This window comes from Homalodisca vitripennis, chromosome 1, assembly GCF_021130785.1.
Source record: "Homalodisca vitripennis isolate AUS2020 chromosome 1, UT_GWSS_2.1, whole genome shotgun sequence".
Classification (NCBI taxonomy): Eukaryota; Metazoa; Arthropoda; class Insecta; order Hemiptera; family Cicadellidae; genus Homalodisca; species Homalodisca vitripennis.
In genome coordinates, this window is record NC_060207.1 from 71,494,610 (window position 1) to 71,513,646 (window position 19,037).

The 19,037-nt window shown below is 33.1% G+C and overlaps 1 protein-coding gene across 1 annotated transcript in view; it reads left to right on the forward strand.

Annotated features, from left to right (window-relative positions):
* LOC124364267 overlaps nucleotides 1-19,037 on the forward strand; it is a 64,537-nt gene that overhangs the window by 17,271 nt on the left and 28,229 nt on the right. Inside the window, exons 5-9 of the mRNA XM_046819615.1 lie at nucleotides 3,950-4,029; nucleotides 5,698-5,762; nucleotides 12,540-12,627; nucleotides 13,701-13,779; nucleotides 18,702-18,905. Of these exons, the coding sequence (XP_046675571.1) occupies nucleotides 3,950-4,029; nucleotides 5,698-5,762; nucleotides 12,540-12,627; nucleotides 13,701-13,779; nucleotides 18,702-18,905 (516 nt within the window). The remainder of the gene's footprint in view (nucleotides 1-3,949; nucleotides 4,030-5,697; nucleotides 5,763-12,539; nucleotides 12,628-13,700; nucleotides 13,780-18,701; nucleotides 18,906-19,037) is intronic.

A 19,037-nucleotide genomic window follows, 5' to 3' on the forward strand; every position in this document is an offset into this window, starting at 1 on the left:
CCTTTTCGGACAGACTGTTAAAAGCTGCTTTGTCTCTAGGACATCGCGATCTTTGGCAAATTTTTTTCAGTGTATGTCTCTCGGATCTGATCATAAAGATGTTGAAATATGTGACAACAGTGATCATAAAAGGCCAGGGAAGATCTGAAGTTGTGTTGTATGGGCTTGGTTGACGGACGTGGACGACCGGCCAAGTAGTTAAAATAATTTAACCGTTGATGCAGGGTTGTCTACCAGGTGGTAGGCGGTAAGTGCCGGGCTGATCTAGGATGACTATAACAGTTGGTCAGATGATAGATCTGGAGCAGCATTAACTGTAATGGCCGCAGGAAAGATTACAATAATTGCAACGTCCAATATGTTGACTGTGTTTAAGGTAGGTGGTTGAATGCTCAGGGACGGAGCTCATCACATGAGGATGATCCTCTATGAAGTGTAGCAAGTGTTGACCTTCCGTATTATTGGTGGCACAACCCAAAGCTGTATTTTTACAATTTAGGTCTCCTGCTATTAAAGATTAATAGTTATATGTATGTGCCGGCCACGAAAAAGAGGAATAAGTTTATAAATTGCATAAATGAATTGTAACGAATGTTACAGTGATACGAGGGCTGTTCAGAAAGTAACCTCCGGTCGATTGAAAAAAATACACCAAGTTAAGTAAAAATATTTTAATATATACATCTTACAACTACATCTTTGCACTATTTTTCGACATAGTCTCCATCACGATTGAGGCACTTATCGTATCTCTTCACAAGCTTTGAAATTCCTTCTGCATAAAAATCACCCGCCTGTGCCTTGAGCCAGCCTGTGACCGCATCTTTGAGCTCTTCGTCGTCATCAAACCGCTGGGACCCGAGCCATTTCTTCATATGCATGAAGAGGTGATAGTCGCTTGGCGCCAGATCTGGGCTGTAAGGTGGATGGTTGAAAACGTCCCACTTGAAGGACTTAAGAAGGGCTGTTGTTCTGCAAGCAGAGTGAGGACGGGCGTTATCGTGCAAAAAAACGATACCGGAAGTCAGCATACCACGGCGTTTGTTCTGTATAGCCCGTCGTAATGTTTTTAGTGTTTCACAGTACACGTCTTGATTAATGGTCGTCCCACGTTCCATGAATTCAACCAACAACACCCCTTTGGCATCCCAAAACACCGTTGCCATCAGTTTTCTGGCAGAAAAATCTTGCCGGGCTTTTTTTGGTTTGGTAGGCGAATCTGAATGTGCCCACATCTTTGATTGTTCTTTTGTCTCAGGGTTTACGTACTTAATCCAGGTTTCGTCACCGGTCACGATTCTGTTTAACAATGGTTCTCCTTCGTCCGCATAACGTGACAGAAAGTCTAATGCAGAGGCCATTCTTTGAGTTTTGTGGTGGTCGGTAAGAATTTTGGGCACCCATCGTGCACATAACTTACGGTAACCCAATCTTGCTGTCACTATCTCGTACAAAAGAGTCTTAGAAATCTGTGGAAAATCAGTAGACAACTCCGCCATTGTGAAACGTCGATTTTCACGAACTTTTGCATCAACTGTCTGAACGAGTTCGTCAGTCACCAAGGATGGTCTACCACTCCTCTCTTCATCATGAACGTTTTCTCGTCCACTTTTAAATAAACGTACCCATTCACGGACAACTCCTTCACTCATAACTTGTGGTCCGTACACGGCACAAAGCTCACGATGAATAGCTGCTGCAGAGTATCCTTTGGCTGTAAAAAACCGTATAACAGCACGCACTTCACATTTGGCGGTATTTTCTATTGCAGCACACATTTCAAACTGCCACAAAAACTAAACTAGCGCAGGTACCATGTTCACTCGACTACAGCTTGATGCCGACTGACCTGCTTAGTGCGTGAATGCACAGATGGCGCGCTACTCCCCTCCACTACCCGCACTGTGACCAACCGGAGGTTACTTTCTGAACAGCCCTTGTATTTTAATTACTCAATATCCATTTATTTATTATACATAAAACCATGTTACAAACTACTTTTTAAAAATAGGCCTAATGATCAACAAAAAATATAATTTAACAAGATTATTCATAAAGCACTATTTACATGTGTGTATTTTTTTACAAATAATCTGTTAAATCAATAATTCTTTACTATATTAAATGAAAGTTGTTTATATTTTGTACTTTGTACTAAATATAATAAAATTATAATTTTAGTAATAAACCCTGAAACTGGTGATTATTTATCACAGTAAGTATTTTTTTTTTTTTTACTTTGTTTGAACTAAAACACACGTAAATTTAAAGTTAAAGATCCAGTGTTTCATATTACCCAAAAGAAATCACTTTCTGGGTGGTTTATACCTTACAGTTGAACCCACACTAGGCACATCAAAAACCAATGTGTCACTTAAATTTGGGCAACCTGTGGATGTCCAGGAATGGCACATCGATATCCAAAAATGTACAGATTCTGGGGCGCAAGGGTAATTCGATAGGTCTAGTCTGCTGAGGTAGATGACTGTTAGAGGTGTTCCCTATGAGTCCAAGGTTCTTACTAGCCTAGACATAAGGGTGTGCCACCCTCTGCTTGCTTTGACTTGAGAGGCTGGTTCAGAGCTGGCTTTCCCTTTTTCTGTGGACACATGACATGAGATTAGTGGCCTAAATTTTTCCTAATGGATCTCGACAGAAGGCGGCCTCTACCTCCAACCTCACCCATCCTGACTATTTATCACTCCGGAAGCAGCACAAATGTCCTTATAGGACAAGATACAATTTTTAAGCTTCTTATCTTAAGAGAGAAAAGTTTCATACTATACCATTAAACATTTAATAGTTACATTAAATTTGTCATTAAAACACGCAAAAATTACCATATGTTTGTCAAAATTCTATTTGAGGGTAAGTTTTCACAATCATGTATACTATCATGAAAGGATGTATTCTTGGCTTTCCGAAACATGTTACAATATTCTGTAAGCAAATATATTTTCATACAATAGTTATTTGACAGGCCTACTGAAATTTCTATCTGTAACCTGATTGGTACTATTTCTGAAGATATTTTTTCCCATCTTAGTCGTGTTATGTGTAGATAGATATTTTTCATTTGTCTCCAGCAGTATGTGGCAGCACTGTAAGTTGCATAGATAATAAATGCAGTGTGAATTGTAATTTTAAAGACATTAACATTGAAAAGCCATTATTTTTCTACTTATTTGGACGACAATATGTTTGTATTTGGACAATCATTCTTCACATATTCAAATAACAACAAAGAACGTGAAAAATATGCTTCTACTAAAAATAAAAACCACGTGGCTGTTAAAATTGTCAGGATCCATTAAAAAAGAATTTTGGATATGGAGTGGTAGTGGGTAAAGTCAATATTTATACTATGAAACAATATTTAATGGTTACATACGTTTCATAAATAATTTTATTTATTTATGTTATTAGTGGTTTAAGAACTAGTCTGAATTTTGTGAGACAATATAAAAGCTTAGTAATTAAAAAACTAAGGAAAGTATCAACTAACCTTCACTTCAATTAAACATTAGTGTGAAATAAGTTTCCAGGATTACATGGTCATCATGATTGTAATGTAGTATTACTAATGTAATTAAAATCGTGAGATGAATTGATTGTGTTAGTAATCATTCAATTAGTTGTGAGAATTAGAAAGCATGATGATAATTTAATCGCTATTTATTGATCTATAAATATCTGAAGTTCATTTTTATAGAGCATCTCAAAAGATAACAATCACACCTAATACTGATCCAAGTGTGCTGTCAAATACCACATGAGCTTAGCTGAATTGATCACTAAGGCTTTATATTCTATTAGGTATTCACATTCAGTACTGCACATTCCTTGTGCCACATTACAAAGTGCTTTCCTTGTGCTATTACTCAAAGGACTTCTTGTGTGCCATTTTGATCTGACCCAGTAGAGTCTAATTAATTGTCTTCTGTTTCAGCCATTAGAACATAATTATTATCTGGATAGGATGTCTGATCTGCTGGCAATGTATCTTGACATGGAAATCAAGGCATCACGGTAAGTGAAGGAATTTTGTTTATGAAATTAAGGAAATCATACTTTTGTTTGGTTGTATTTTATCATGGTTGTATGTACGTTTGGGCATGAAAAAACTGGAGGTTAGTTTAAAATTCTGTTTGAAAATATGTAAACAACATGGTGATAAACACAACTAGCACTTTATGGAACAAAGCAATACCACTGGTCAATAAGAACCAACAAAGACAGGAGAGTTCATGTTAATTATAGTATTGGGGATAAAATCCAATCTATTTTTGGACGAATGAAAAGGTGAGAAGTAGTGGTAATGAGAGAGAATTGCCTAGCACGAGATGCATTGTTTTCCATTGTGCATACTCCATTGGAGTAAACATGCTGATTTGTTTTTAATATACTGGTGTGTTTTACAATGTTCGGGATCCTTTTGAACTAAATTTAATTCATGCATACACAATTTTATAGTCTTGTTCTAAAATTATATAATTAATGTTGTGTTTATTATGTGTCAAGAAGAATCACTTATCCTAGGAATACCACATACTTCCATTATCAAAACTTTACATAGAATAAAAAATTATTACAATTACTGCAGTAGAAAGAATGATTTTTTTAAAATTTGGTTGAAACCCTGTTCTAACATGCACTTTAGGGTATTGATTATTGTTTTTATAGCTTATTTTAAATTTTACATTAAAAGCTAGACTTGCAGTCTTTCTGCCATAAACATACTTGATGTGTTGTTTTACACCAAACAAAAAATAAAACCAAGCTAAAAACACTTAGGAAGCCAAGCTGAAGTTAAATAAGTATAATATGTATTAGTATAGTATGTAGTAGAAAATTACAGTTGTGGAAAATATTAATAATGAAGTGTACTTTGATACTATAAAAATTATTCCAGTTTTGTAAAGTCTCAGGCCTTGTTTTTAACTGCTAAGGCTGTAAGTAAAAGAAATATAACAGTAACATATATTTACAGCTAAACCAGTTTGACCACAAAGCTTACTACCTGTAGTTACAGATGGTTGCTAGCTACATTGAGTGAAATGGAAATATTTTCCACCACAGTTAGGATACCAAACTAGTTTAGTTTATTTCACAATTTGTTATGCTGTTAGTGCTGGGTTTACTATTGTACAAGTTAAATGAGCAAAATTGCAGAAAAAGTCATTTAAATAAAGAAAGGCCAAACAATAAATCAAATCTGTAGTTATATAATAATGCTTCCTTTGAAAACTCGGCCTTTGCACATTTTTGTAACTTGTTGTCCACCTTAAATAACATTAATGTGTAAATACAAATTCGCAACAGAAATAATAATTAATATGGTGTATTGAATTGGATGTACATAATATGACATACACGTGTTGTAATATATTTTTAACCTGTACAATACAGTGGTTGTCAGATCATTCTGAAAATAGTTTGACAATCACTGCCGTTAGAATAATAAAAAAAACATTCAAATAAGACATGGGATACTTTTAATAACCATATGTCTTAAACTTGTTGAAAATTATATGTTTACTAGCAGTCAACTTAATGACATATTTGCACAAAAATGTGAGAGATTGTATTTATACATATTAATTAAATTTATTCAAGTTATAGTACTCAAAATGGTGTACCTGTAATAGTTTTTCTAAAGTTCTGTTTTAATTTTAAAAATGTGTTTGTATGTTTCAGTCGAGGCAAGGAAAATCCCAGAATCATATCTGACAGATTGATGTCTGCTATGTTCATCCTTTTAGGTTTGTTTAATTTTATTCATGGGTTATAAATATTTTGAATCGATAAGAATGTGAATAATTAAGATATAAATACTGTAATTCTTAAATATTAAGAACAAACACAGTTTGATGTAAAAAACTAAAGAGCTCAGAAAAAGCTCTTAGCTTTAGCTGTAAGCTTACTTAAAAAGTCATACACTTTTATTTTTCAATAATGGTAATATACAATAACTTAAATAATTGTTGATTTGAAAGCCATATGGCTGGCTTTCTGTATTAACCCTTTGAGTGCCAGGGATCTCACTATGAGACGATGCAAAACACGCTTGAGTACCGAGAGTCTCGCTCCGAGACGATATGTTCCTACACGAAGAGTACCGGAGTCTCGGAACAAGACGATTTCTATTTCATTTGTAGTACCTCTATAACTTATCCCATACTATCTGATATAATACCAAAGGCCAATAAATTAACTAAACTAATCTTTTCAACTATTATTTCTACTTTTTGATGCTGTTAGGTGACGTAAACAACTAACTAAAATACAACACTTTCTCAGTTAGACTGTGATCGCGGTGTCGTGACGTGTAGTGGAGCGTTTTTGAGGTTATATAACTGCTTTTTTATTAATTTAAAATGTTTCTAAGTTATATTAGATATTAAGGTTAATAAAAAGTATGACAGTCACTTTCGAGTGTCCATGAAAACAGTGTTGTAGAATTTGTTTGAAAATTGCCTGAATAAGGTTATGTTTATGTTTTGAGTTTCGTTTTAGTAATTATTGTTACATTACACATGATTTTGCATTGTTTTAAATGGCTTTTATCATTAAAGTATTAAAAGTTTTGAAAAGAATTAATAAAAGCTTTTTATGTTGAAAAATAAACTTAAACTGAACATTTTCCAAAACCCTGTGCTTTTTAGCAAAACAAACCTGTAGCACTTGAATAATTTTTATAATTGTGTTTATTGTACAATATTAGGTTATTACACACGATTTTAGGGTGTGTTTAAATGCTCTTTATCATAAAAGTATTACAATTTAAAATAAATGTTTCTTATGTTAGTTATTTTACCTTAAACTGGATTTTTATTTTGTTTCCATAGAAAAATCACTGTCTAAAGTAATTTTTAATTTTTTTTTTATTATATAAACATATTGTTGTATATTTCCTGAGGACAATTCAGTTACCATTAACCCTTTGCACTCCGACGTCCGAAATGTCGGACGTTTGGTAAATCCTTTATACTGGCTTTATAAAATATCCAAATGCGGTAAATTTGCGATATACGCAGGCTGGATAGTTGTTGCATGTAAAAATGTAGTAAACCTTTATACTCTATGGTGGTGATTTTGCAGTTTTACATTGTGTTGTAGAGGTTTGGCAACGTCGCCTGTTTTCGTCAGCTGATTTGATCCCAACTTCAACAGCTGATCTGTTCATTGCTTTGTTAAGTCTGAGAAGTTATTTCAGTGAATAATGTTATTTCCAAAATGTTTTCAAGCTAAATATTGAAATTATTGGTTTGGAGTTAGTGCTACGTGTCAAAAATGAGTGACCAATCATCTGATGAAGAACGGCCTACTCGCCGAGCTTCGCCTGTTAGCGAAAATACACTGTTTTGAAATATTATTGAAAGTGGTGAGTTATGTTGACGATCTGAGTGATAGTTTTGTCAGTAACATATCAGATTCGGAATCATCTGACGATGCCAAAAGTGAAAGTGAGGGAGGTATTATGGGCTTTGACGACGATACGGACAATGATCCTGACTGGGAGCAATCAGGGGAACCGAGCTCAGACGATGAAAATGCCCTGTCTCAAAGAAAATTTGTTCAAAGCCTAGGCCTAGGCTTACAAATGCACACATTGACGAAACCATTGATGATGTCATCTCAGGCTCAGGTAGGCCTAGTTTACCTTCTACTAGTAGTTTTGTAGTTGAAGCCTTCAATAACCAGCCAGAAGTAAATGTAAATACAACTAATGACCAGCAAGAAATACGGCTTGATAATGCTGATGTAGATATGCCTCTTTTGAACACTATTGAAGAAACCATAGAACATGTCATAAGAAACTCTGATGACTTTGAAATACCTGATCCAGATCCCGACATCCCACTAGACCTGGATCCAAATATTCTTGATGATACGCGGTGGACTGCTGTCAATGAGGAGAATGATCCTGGTTTTAACCATAGTTTTGGGTTTTTTGAAAAACCTGGACCAAAGCACTGTCCACCTCGTGATGCTAAGCCGATAGAATATTTTTTCTTATTTTTTTCAATAAACCTTTTGACAAAATTTGTAATTGAGACAAATAGGTATGCCCATCAGTTTATTGCCTCACATGTACACTTGTTTTCTCCTCGTTCTAGAGCTCGAGAGTGGAGACCTGTCACTGTACCTGAAATGAGAGCTTTCATAGCTGTGATATTGAATATGGGGCTCAACAGAAAGCCTAATATTCAGAGCTACTGGGCCACTTCTGATTCACAACACTCTCCTTGGTACGGGAAAATGTTTGGTGGATGGGTTTATGGGTAGGTCACGATTTGAAAGTATAGTACAATTTTTCCACATGGTGGACAACAGCAAATTGGCTAAGGCTGGAGAACCAGGATATGATCCGTGTGCCAAATTTTCACCCTTACTTGAAACAGTGAACAGATTGTTTAGATTACATTACAACCCGCACCGTGAGTTGTCAGTGGATGAGAGTTTGTTGGGAACAAAATCACGGTCACAGTTATTGCAATATTTACCAAACAAACACCACCATAAGTGGGGTGTGAAATTATGGATGCTCTGTGATTCACTAAGTAAATATTGCTTGGCATTTTTTTGTTACAAAGGGTCAAAAGTTACTGGTAAGAAAACCACAGGTTTGGCGTTCAAGGTTGTACAAAAACTGCTGAAAATTGGTCAATACTTGAACAAAGGTTATCATTTGTTCATAGATAACTTCTTCACAAGTATACCACTGGCAACCTACTTGTATGACAAATCAACTTTTGTTACTGGAACTGTGAGGAAAAACAGAAAAGGCATTCCTCCTCAATTGAAAGATAAGTTCAATGCAGGGGAAAAAAGTACATTAGAAATAATAGCCTTCTATTCTTAGGCTACAGAGAAAAGAAGAGTAAAAAAAAACCCTGTACTTCTGCTGTCGACTAAACACACAGCCAAGTCAATCCAAAAGGTAGGAAAAAGGAGAAATGAAGATGATCGTGTGAAGGAAGTCCCAGAAATGATAGACTCGTATAACCACTTTATGGGTGGTGTCGACGGTTCTGACCAGATGATGTACTGCTATCTAGATGAGAGGCGAACATTGAAGTATTGGAAAAAAGTTACGTTCAATATTTTTGCTAGAATGATATTCAATGCATACATCATATATTCCGAGAATACTTCAGGAAAAGTCCTCTCTAGATATAACTTTACAGTAGCAATTATTGAAGACTTGGCTAAGCAATGGCTCGCAGAAAAAATGCTGGTCGTCTTCATGCGGATGGTGGTGATGGACCAAATGCTAATCTTCCTATTGGCATACGAAGTTTACCAGGGAAACAAGAGAGGAACTGTTGTGTATGCAGCCCAATCAGCACTAAAGCAGGAGGGAAGAGAAAGAAAAGCAGAACAATATGTACAAGGTGTGGCAAGGGACTTCATGGCCTGTGCATAAATAAACATGTTTGCTAAAATAAACGGACCATTTTTGTAAATAGTTACACTTTATTGTTATTCTTTTTTATGCTTTGTTATGTTTTATGAAATTTTTTATTGTGTTTTTGGCCACATAATCTAGTACAGCAGAATTTAGTAGGTAACACTTTGTGATGTAACTTTCCTATTGGTTGAAATAATACCATATGTGAAAAGAACAATATATTTGTGAACTTTTCTGTGAGTATTTTGTGAACATTTCTTGTTCAATTTATTTGTTCAATGCAGTCACATCAATACTATTCATGATGGAGAGGAAGAATTTGAATAATTGTATGATTTGTGCTCTAAAAAGTAAATATTCAATCATTTTACAAATAACTCACTATTTGGGGAAATTGTCGGAATTTACAAAACTGCCTACAACATTTTTGTTTATAGAGGTAAGGTTATGAAATTTTATGTGCATGTTTACAATTATGTAAGGAACCTAGAAATGATAATAGTTTATATAGTGTCAATGCAATTTTATTGAGTTATAACAGCTAAAAGTTAACTTTTGTAAAGATTTTTTTATAAGTGAAAGAAGGTATTAAAAATAAGGTAATTACAATTATATATTTTTTTACAATAAACAATTTTATGAGAAATAAAACAAAACCAAAATTATAACTCTATCTGCTAAAATAAAAAAGTTACAATTTTTTAACAAAACCTTTAAAAAATTGATAAAAAGGGCTCCGAGGTTTTCGCCAGTACTTGTTCAATAGAGGCCCGAGTTTTTGGTAGTGACAAAAAATTTTACTCTCGAGTGCAAAGGGTTAAAAGAAGCTTTTAATTATCAAAATAAAAAATAAAGTGGATTTTTTCTGAAACCTTGTGTATTAGTAAAAATAATCTCTAGCAATTAACTCTTTATAATAATGTTGTTTATGGTACAAAATTAGGTTATTACACATGATTTTGAGTTGTTTTTAAATTATCTTTATCATGAAAATATTGAAATTTCAACGTACAATTTTTTTATAATAGTTATTTTTCCTCAAACCAGGTTTTTATTTTGTTTCCGTGGAAATTTTGCTGTTTCAAGTGGTTTTTTAAATTTCAAACATTAAATAAAAATTTAAATGTTAAATAGTTTCTGATGCTTAATTCATGTACCTTTAACACGTTCGCTACCATCATGTGAAGAAAAGTCGTATACCCATAGACCAGCCGGCTCAAATATGAGCCGCACGGTTTCTACCCGTGCACCGGCGTCCCAAATATGCGCCGCTCGGGGCACCTCAAATAGACTGACGTCCCATATTTGCGCCGCAGTTTGCATGCCACTATTATTGCCTTGAAAATTCACTGGTCTACTTTAGAGACTTGATACTTTTGTATTGGTATATGGGGATGTCTGGCTCACATGTGGGATGCTTGGTCTCTGGATATCTTAAAAATTACGTCTCGCACAGTTGGTAAACTTGTTCTTTGCAGCCTACACTGTTCTTGTTGTAAACCTCACACCACGGGCTTCTTTCTTCTGAATTAGGGTTAAGGTTAAGTTTTGTTAAATCTTTTTCCACCTGCTAGACGTCTCCCTGTCGAACGGTGTCTACATTTTCTCAAGGCTTGCCACCAAAACAACCTACCTGAAGTTCAGGGACATCGTAATAAAAAATTACATTCAGATAGAGCCCATGCCAAGGAGTCCTCGCTCCAGCCACTCTTCACAGTCTGCCCATACTCCCGTGAAGCTGTAAAGCGTCTGAGATGCCATGTTTGCAGAGAGAGAAACCAGAAGAGGAAGCAAACATTTTATACCTGCTCCGTCTGCAGAGACTCAAATAACAAACCGTTTGGCCTATGCATGCCAACTTGTTATAACCAGTGGCACAATAATTAGAATATGAATGTGTGAGCACTTAAATATAATGTAACGTGGTACATTCTGAATATTTGTGTAAATTTAATAACTTATATAAATGTTTGTAAGATAGTTATAAGATATGGGTTAACAGTCATGTATTATGTCTTGTAGAGTAAAAAGAATCCCATTTGTGTTTTGGTACCACGAAATAAATAAAATAAACTTTATATCTACTTTATTTTCTTATATTCTACTTTTTTGATTTCTAAAATTAAAATTCTTGTAGGCCTATAGCCGAATAAGATATGTATAATAATACATTAAATGAACCTATATTTATATGACTCTGTTGTTTGAGCTTTTGTACCATGAAATAAAATACTCTCATAATAAGATATGCATGTTTGATTGTAACTTACCCTAAAACCTACAGTAACTGAGCAAATAAATAGTGGCTCATATATGGGACGCTTGGTCTATGTTAAGATTTTGATGCTATAGACCGAGCATCCCACATATGCGCCGCCGTAAAAATTATGCAAATCAGCAATATATCAAATAAGAACTGTACAGACGTACATTTTAGGTTATTTTGTTTAATTATAGCTCAATTTAACAATATTTTATCCTTGGTCTATGGTTAGTCTCACACCAATTATTCTCGGTCTGTGTAGAACAACCACATTTTGTAACGTTGGTCTGTTACGGTGACCCGGGTGGCGCAAATATGCGCCGCCTGGTAGCGAACGTGTTAAAAAGAAGTAAAAAGGAGCTTTTTATGATCAAAAATACATTTTATACACATTTTTTTTAAAACCTTGCGTTTTTGTCCAAAACCCTCTGGCACTTTTCGCATAGTCACACAAAAAATAACACTTTATAACACAGCACTTTTCAACATGGATTTAATTACATCTCTGGCACTAAAAGGGTTAAATTTGTGGTTTCAAGAACATTTTGTGATAACAGAATTGTACTCATTAACGAGAAGTGGACATTTTACCTAATCCAAGAGCACTACTTGGAGGGGTAGTTTCAAACTGGATTACTACCAGACCTAGTAATTCTTGCCATACAGAATTAAATTGGTTATTTCTTTAAATAAAAGTTAACATTTCGGTCTTACTTTGTAATTATTGTAATGTTCCTCTTCTTAAATGAATATTTTCAAAACTTAAATCCAATAAAGCGCACTTTATCTACAAAATCTATTTGAAAATAATAGTAATAGTATTTGTTGTACATAATATAAAAAACCTTATTCTTTTTTCAGAAAACTCGATGGGCCACATTCTCAATGCCATCTTGAAAGCCAAATTCTTTGTCAAGAGGTTCAATGAAATCTGCATTCCTATTATTATGTGAGTACTTTTCTTTGTAAGATATCAAAGGTTGACTTGTAGTTAAATGTTGTTTGTAAGTAACGAACTAGCTAGAAGAAATAACTGCCTATAGTATAGAATAAGAATCGATTGATTCCAATACTTAATTCCTTGATACCTCGATTCTTACAGTCAACTATTCTTGAAATCTCAATTCTTGTCAACCAATTCTAATTCCAATATTTTTAAAGCATAAAATCAGAGAACTAGTGCTTGAAAAAGTTCGGTATATGAATCCGAGAAACACAAAAACTGGGTATTATACAAGGAAAATCTCAGAGCACAACTAGAATCTTACTACTAATGTGAAACGGATTCATAACACTGTGCAGCTGGACAAATCTTCCGACAGTTTGACCTCTGCAATTGTGGGCTCTTTTGATCTCAGCTGTCCTGTTATCAACAGGAGTAGATCCAAAGCAGCCTGGTGGAACTCTGAACTGAGACAATAACCTATAGTTTTTGAAAACGTGTGATTTACTAATAATTCTAATTGGTTTCTTTTGTAAAATTAAAATTTCCAATATTCTATTGCTATTACCTTACAGTTCTAGACCATACGTGAGGATAAACTGGAATTAAGCAAAATAAGCATTTCTTGTATAATTTAAAGATACACAGTATATTAATTCAAATATTTAAAGCCTTGAGGAAGCCCTTGATGATCTAGCTCTCAATATAGAAGTTTATTGTTATTGGCTACACTTTAATTAGAGCAGTCTTGCATTACCATACTATGAATCAACCACTCATACATGAATATATGTACAATCCCTTGCACCTAAAAAATTGTGTAGAATTACATTTTAAATCATAAACCAGTCCCACAGGTCAGGTTTTACTGTAATTGATCTGTTTGAATTTTCAATAGAATCAACCAAAATTTATCATGTTGTCATTTCCCTATCAACATGGACTTCAGTAATAATGTCTAATTATAATGTAGATCTTGTATGCCTTTATTTTGTAAATTGACTATGTTAAAGTGAATTGTATTCTTATAATTTCCTTTTGATTTTCTGTATGAATTTCATGAATTGATTTCTCTACAGGAGAGTTCTAAGAGATATTCCATGTGAGCTAAATGAAGTCTCATATATTCAGTACGTCCTGGTTTTCAAGAAGTGGAAGGTAATGTATTCTTTATATTCTATTTGTATTTAAGATTTGTTGATTTATTTTTAAATTATAAAATCTATTACCACAGCTCTAGTAATAATTTAAAATAAACTTTTTTAAGGAATCAATAATGTATATTATTAATAAGTCCTTTTATTTAAAGATAGTATCTTTTCAGTATTTAATGTTAAAAAAAAACTATCATTGGTCATGGATAGTTTTTATAAATCATAGTACAAAATTGATTTGTCATTAAAATTAAACCATAAGAGGCTTTTATCTGAATGGTACTTACTTTTCAATTTGATTGTAACTGTTGCTAAGCTGTAAGTTTTTTAATATCAAGAAATCATCTTTAAGGACAACATAACTTCTTGATGCACTACTTTAACCCTGGAACTGGCAAACGTCCGATATCGGGTGTTTTAGTCGCATCCTAGATGGCAGCGCCCGATATCGGGCGTTTTAACATGTCTTTTATTTCTCAATATTACGTACTTAAAACACATATTAATACACTAATAAATAATTTTATCGTTTCGTTACACGTCCATACATTTTATAATCTCTGAACTGTTTGTTTACATTCTTCCGCGTACTGCGCTAGTTGTGCGTGCAGCGATGATTCAACTGGTTCATTCGGCTATTGTTATTTCGTCAGCTGTATGGTGTTCTGTCTGGTTTATTGTTTGTTTGAGTTCGTTGTAATGATGGTTGTGTATATGACACAATAATAGTACGTTTTTTTGTTCGTGTTTACGTAATGGATCGTAATTTCCACGATCGTTCAAGTGACATTCGACATGACTAGTTGAACATGCAACGATGAGGATTCCGATTTAGACATTGAATCAGAACATAATTAATTAAAAAAATATATAATAAAAATTAAAAAAATATAAAATTAAAATTAATATGAACTAATAGTTACAAGATTGTACAAATCCAAGTGAGCTTTGAAGTTCTTACTTTTGTCGGTAAGTAGCACTTTCGAATGTCATGATTTTTGTATCGTTTACCACATGTAAAAATAAATACCTTATAAACTATGTGTTGTTTTATTTTTACTCAGAATTAAATGCTCTTTCTTTTTTATATTTTGGATTTTGCATATCACTAACAACAACAATTTTACAAATCAAAAAACTTTGAACTAACATTTCTTTTTTATAAAAAAATTTTTTTTCACGAAGAGGTAGAGTAAGGATTTTTTGTTGTTTTAATTATATTATGTGAAAAATGTTCCTTGAACAATGCTGAATAAAAAATATATAATATGACATAGGTACTTTAAAGTAAACAAGTAATAATAAAATAAATATAAGGCAATGTATGAAGTACTAAAAACACTCTGCCACTGAGAGAAATATGACCGCCAGTTCCAGGGTTAATAGCCCTTCAGAGGATTCCATTCTAACACATGTAGAGGTGTTTATCTTCTTGAGTACTATAGGAAAACATAGCTCATTAGTTGAGAAATAATAGTGTCTATTACAAATTTGTACTTTTATGCATAAAGTTAAAATTGTTAAGAACCAAGTATAGTATGAGTCTTAAATACTGCTGCAGACACTCTAGCATCCTGATTGAGATTATTGAAAAATAATTTTCAATGTTTTGTTGAACTAATATTTATAGTAAAAATATGATTAATAAACCCTGAGTGCCACTGAATCAGAATATCGAACATTGGTAAAAACCTTGTAAATAACTGGTGTCGATCAGCTCTATCCGTATTTAGATGATATTTAATATAGTGTACAGTGAAATATATTATACCTTTTTTCTGTTTTCTTCCTCGTAGATCTTTGGAATGATAACTATTATGTTATTATGGTATGTCAGCTGATAATTTTGTCAAATGCAAATTATAAATTTGGCTATTAATACTGTTTACTTCTTTCCGTCATGGTGTTTTGATTTTAAAACGAGTCATAAAGTAGTGTAAAATTTACATTTTATTGTGATGTAATATCAATTTGGATGTTTGGATGTTTTTATAGCAACAAGCTTTTAATTGTTTTATTGTTTCCAGTATTGCTGCTAAGTGCATAAAAGTTACAATCTGCTATTGATATTAGTTTATTATAAATTTAATATTATACATAAATTTTTTAATTTCATGGTCTTTCACGTGTAATGGCTAAACATCTAAAAATGTTAGATATGGAATACTTTGAATGAAACTCAAAAGATTTTTTTAAATGTCATACTAACACATATTAAAAATATATTGTACTTTATTTGTATCAGAAAAATATATATTGTATTTTTATTTTATTGTAAAAATTATAGAAATCTGTCAAGTGGTTACTGAATAACATTTTTTTTCTGAAAAGCTTACAGAGCGTAGCAATATCTTAAAGGGTTAAGATAGTTTATTTACTCTATTACAGTTAATAATTAGAATTAAATCCCAAATTAAAAATTTAGACAAAAGTTTTAAGCCAGGTGAAAATATTTATGTGGTTGGTTCTATAGTTTTTATATCAATAAACAAATGTTAGAATTTCATTTAGATTGAGAATAAGTGGGCTACTGTTCTGCGTAGCTTTCTTTTAATACAATGAATTATCTTATTATATATTTAAAAAAGACCTTATGATTCACAAAACAAGTCATACATTTGAAATTCTCCAAAGATCTTCGATTTGGAGTTGAGGTAAAGTTTGCAATAGTACTTAAATAAATACAATTTATTTATTTCCCACGCTGTAGACGGATATATCAGAATGGTAGACTTTGACTAAAATGCCAAATACAAGTATATCCAATATTACACATTGTGTCTCTTGGAGAGTTTTTTTGGTTCACAAAAGACCTTCAATATGGCAGGTGCATGCTCCTGCCTGTGTCTATCATGGTTGAAAAGGAAGTATTTATATTTATTTCACTCAGCAGGGGGAGGGGGTGCCCTTTGTCCAGTGCCTTAGCCCACCTGCTCCTCTATGTCCTACAAAGCCATAACCAAATATATAAATATATCAGTCTTTGCCCAGATGATAGGATAAGATGGCAGACCTTATCTGTGAAACCTTACATAAGGAAATGCTCTAATAACTAGTAGTTTATATAATATATCAGTTTTATTAGTTTGTACCAAAAATTTGAGTTTAGATCAAATTTGCAGTATAGTAAATTGTTAATTTTAAATTTGTATCAATAAATATGCTAATTTAAACTCAAATTCCCTGTTTAATATTTTTAACTCTTATAGCATGTTTATAATAAAAAATTAGCTTTGAACTTAAAGAAAAATACATTTTATAGATGTCTTGGCATTATAGGAAAATCAATGGATTTATTAGTGGCGTGTGAAGGGTTAAAACTGGTCATCAATTATTGTTTTTTACATTTATTTCATGTAATTTTAATATTTTCAAATCAAATCACAACCAAGAGTACATTATAAGAAAACAAAATTAGTTAGTTATAAATAAAATCTTAATATAATATACAAGTTAATGTAATATAAAAGTTTTAATATAATATAAATAAAATTAGTGATTTATAAGTATGTGTGTATATCAAAACGTAATTAAAGAGGTTTATTTACCATTATTTAACTAAAATTACTTGGAGTTTTAGAACAAACAATGGTTGGAGATTAGAAAATAAATGTACACACAAATTGACAATTTAAATAATACTGGTATGTTGCAAACACAGTGCACAAGAACAAAACTCTTAATGAAAAATTAACACACTTTATTTAGATTAAGTAACAATGACTAATATTAAAACATAATTATAAAACATACAAACAAATTAAATTAAACTATCATGAACAAAATTGTTAGAAGTAGTTTAAAATAAATGTTTAAACATTTTCATTGGCGTTTAAAAATACCATTTTATCAACCACTTTATCACCCCGTCACCGTCAATTACTCAATGAGCAAAAGCTTAAATGCCACAATCACAAATTCAGTACCATGTCTGCCTGCTTACTGATTAATTGATATTATCATATAATATCTCATAGGCTACATTATAATTACAAAAACATTACAATTTAATTTAATTACGAATCACCAAAGTTAATCGAAAGATAGTCGCTAAAGTACAAAATTGGAGTATATAAAACAACTGATTAGAATAAACAACTAATTCAAGTATAGACTAAGTCTGCACAATACCCAGCAGGGACCACTTCTGGCTGATTTATATCTTCCAGTTGATCTTACCACTGGGCACAGCAAAAACCGATGTGTCACTCAAATCTGGGCAACCCTATGGATGTCCAGGAGAGGCACATCACTAACTGCAAATGTCGAGATTCAGAGGTGCAAGGGCAATTCAATAGGTCTAGTCTACTGTGGTAGATGACTGTTGGAGTTTGGTGGGATTCAAACTATCAGATGTTCTTGCTAACTTCAACAAGGGTGTGCCACCTGCCTGCTTTGGTTGGATAGCTGGTTCAGAGCTGACCTCCCCTTCTTCCGGAGGACATAACTTAGAGATTAGTGCCCTAATTCTTCCTCTTGGATCTCAATAGGAGGCGGCTCCTACTCCTTAACCTTACCCATCCTGAATATCCTGTCACTCCAGAAGCAGCGCTAAGGTTCTTACAGGACTAAGTATAATCAGTTACTTTATAGAAAAATTAGTCTTAAGACTAATTTAACTGGTTGCAACAAAAATGACCAGCTTATCGATTAAATTAAAATAACTGAACTAACCAGTTATTTTTATTAAGTTATTCCCACCACGAGGTCTACACTATTTTCTATTCAATGGGTATTAGCCTTCATAGCTAAATCATATTATAATCAAAGTTTTAGTTCTTTTACATAGTGTTAATATAATAGAATTCGTCGTAGAGTTAGAGCTTTAAAAAAAAGAGAATGATAAATAATTGAAAAATCAATGCCTACTCAGTGTTAGTGGTAAGTTGGCATAGGATAATAATTGTATTTGCATTATTGTTGAAGGTATTGGTGGGCAGAAAGGAAGAGCGCCAAGAGATCAACCGATTAGCAGCTGCCAGATTGACACCACCACCAGGATTTGCGGATGTCTACCACGATTCAGACAAGTACAATGGGTTGCTACCAATGGTGGCCAAGGGCAAGCCAGACAAGTTCACTCTCTTGCTCATGCAGGCTCCAGGACTCAACGTTAAGGATAATGCAGAGGTAAAGATATCATTGGGGCATTAATGTATAATATATATCCTAATAACTCTTTTAGAGACTCTTGAAAGGGTAACTACTGTGAAGGCTACCTTCTATGTGACAATGGTGGAATAAAAAGAACAAGCAGATAAA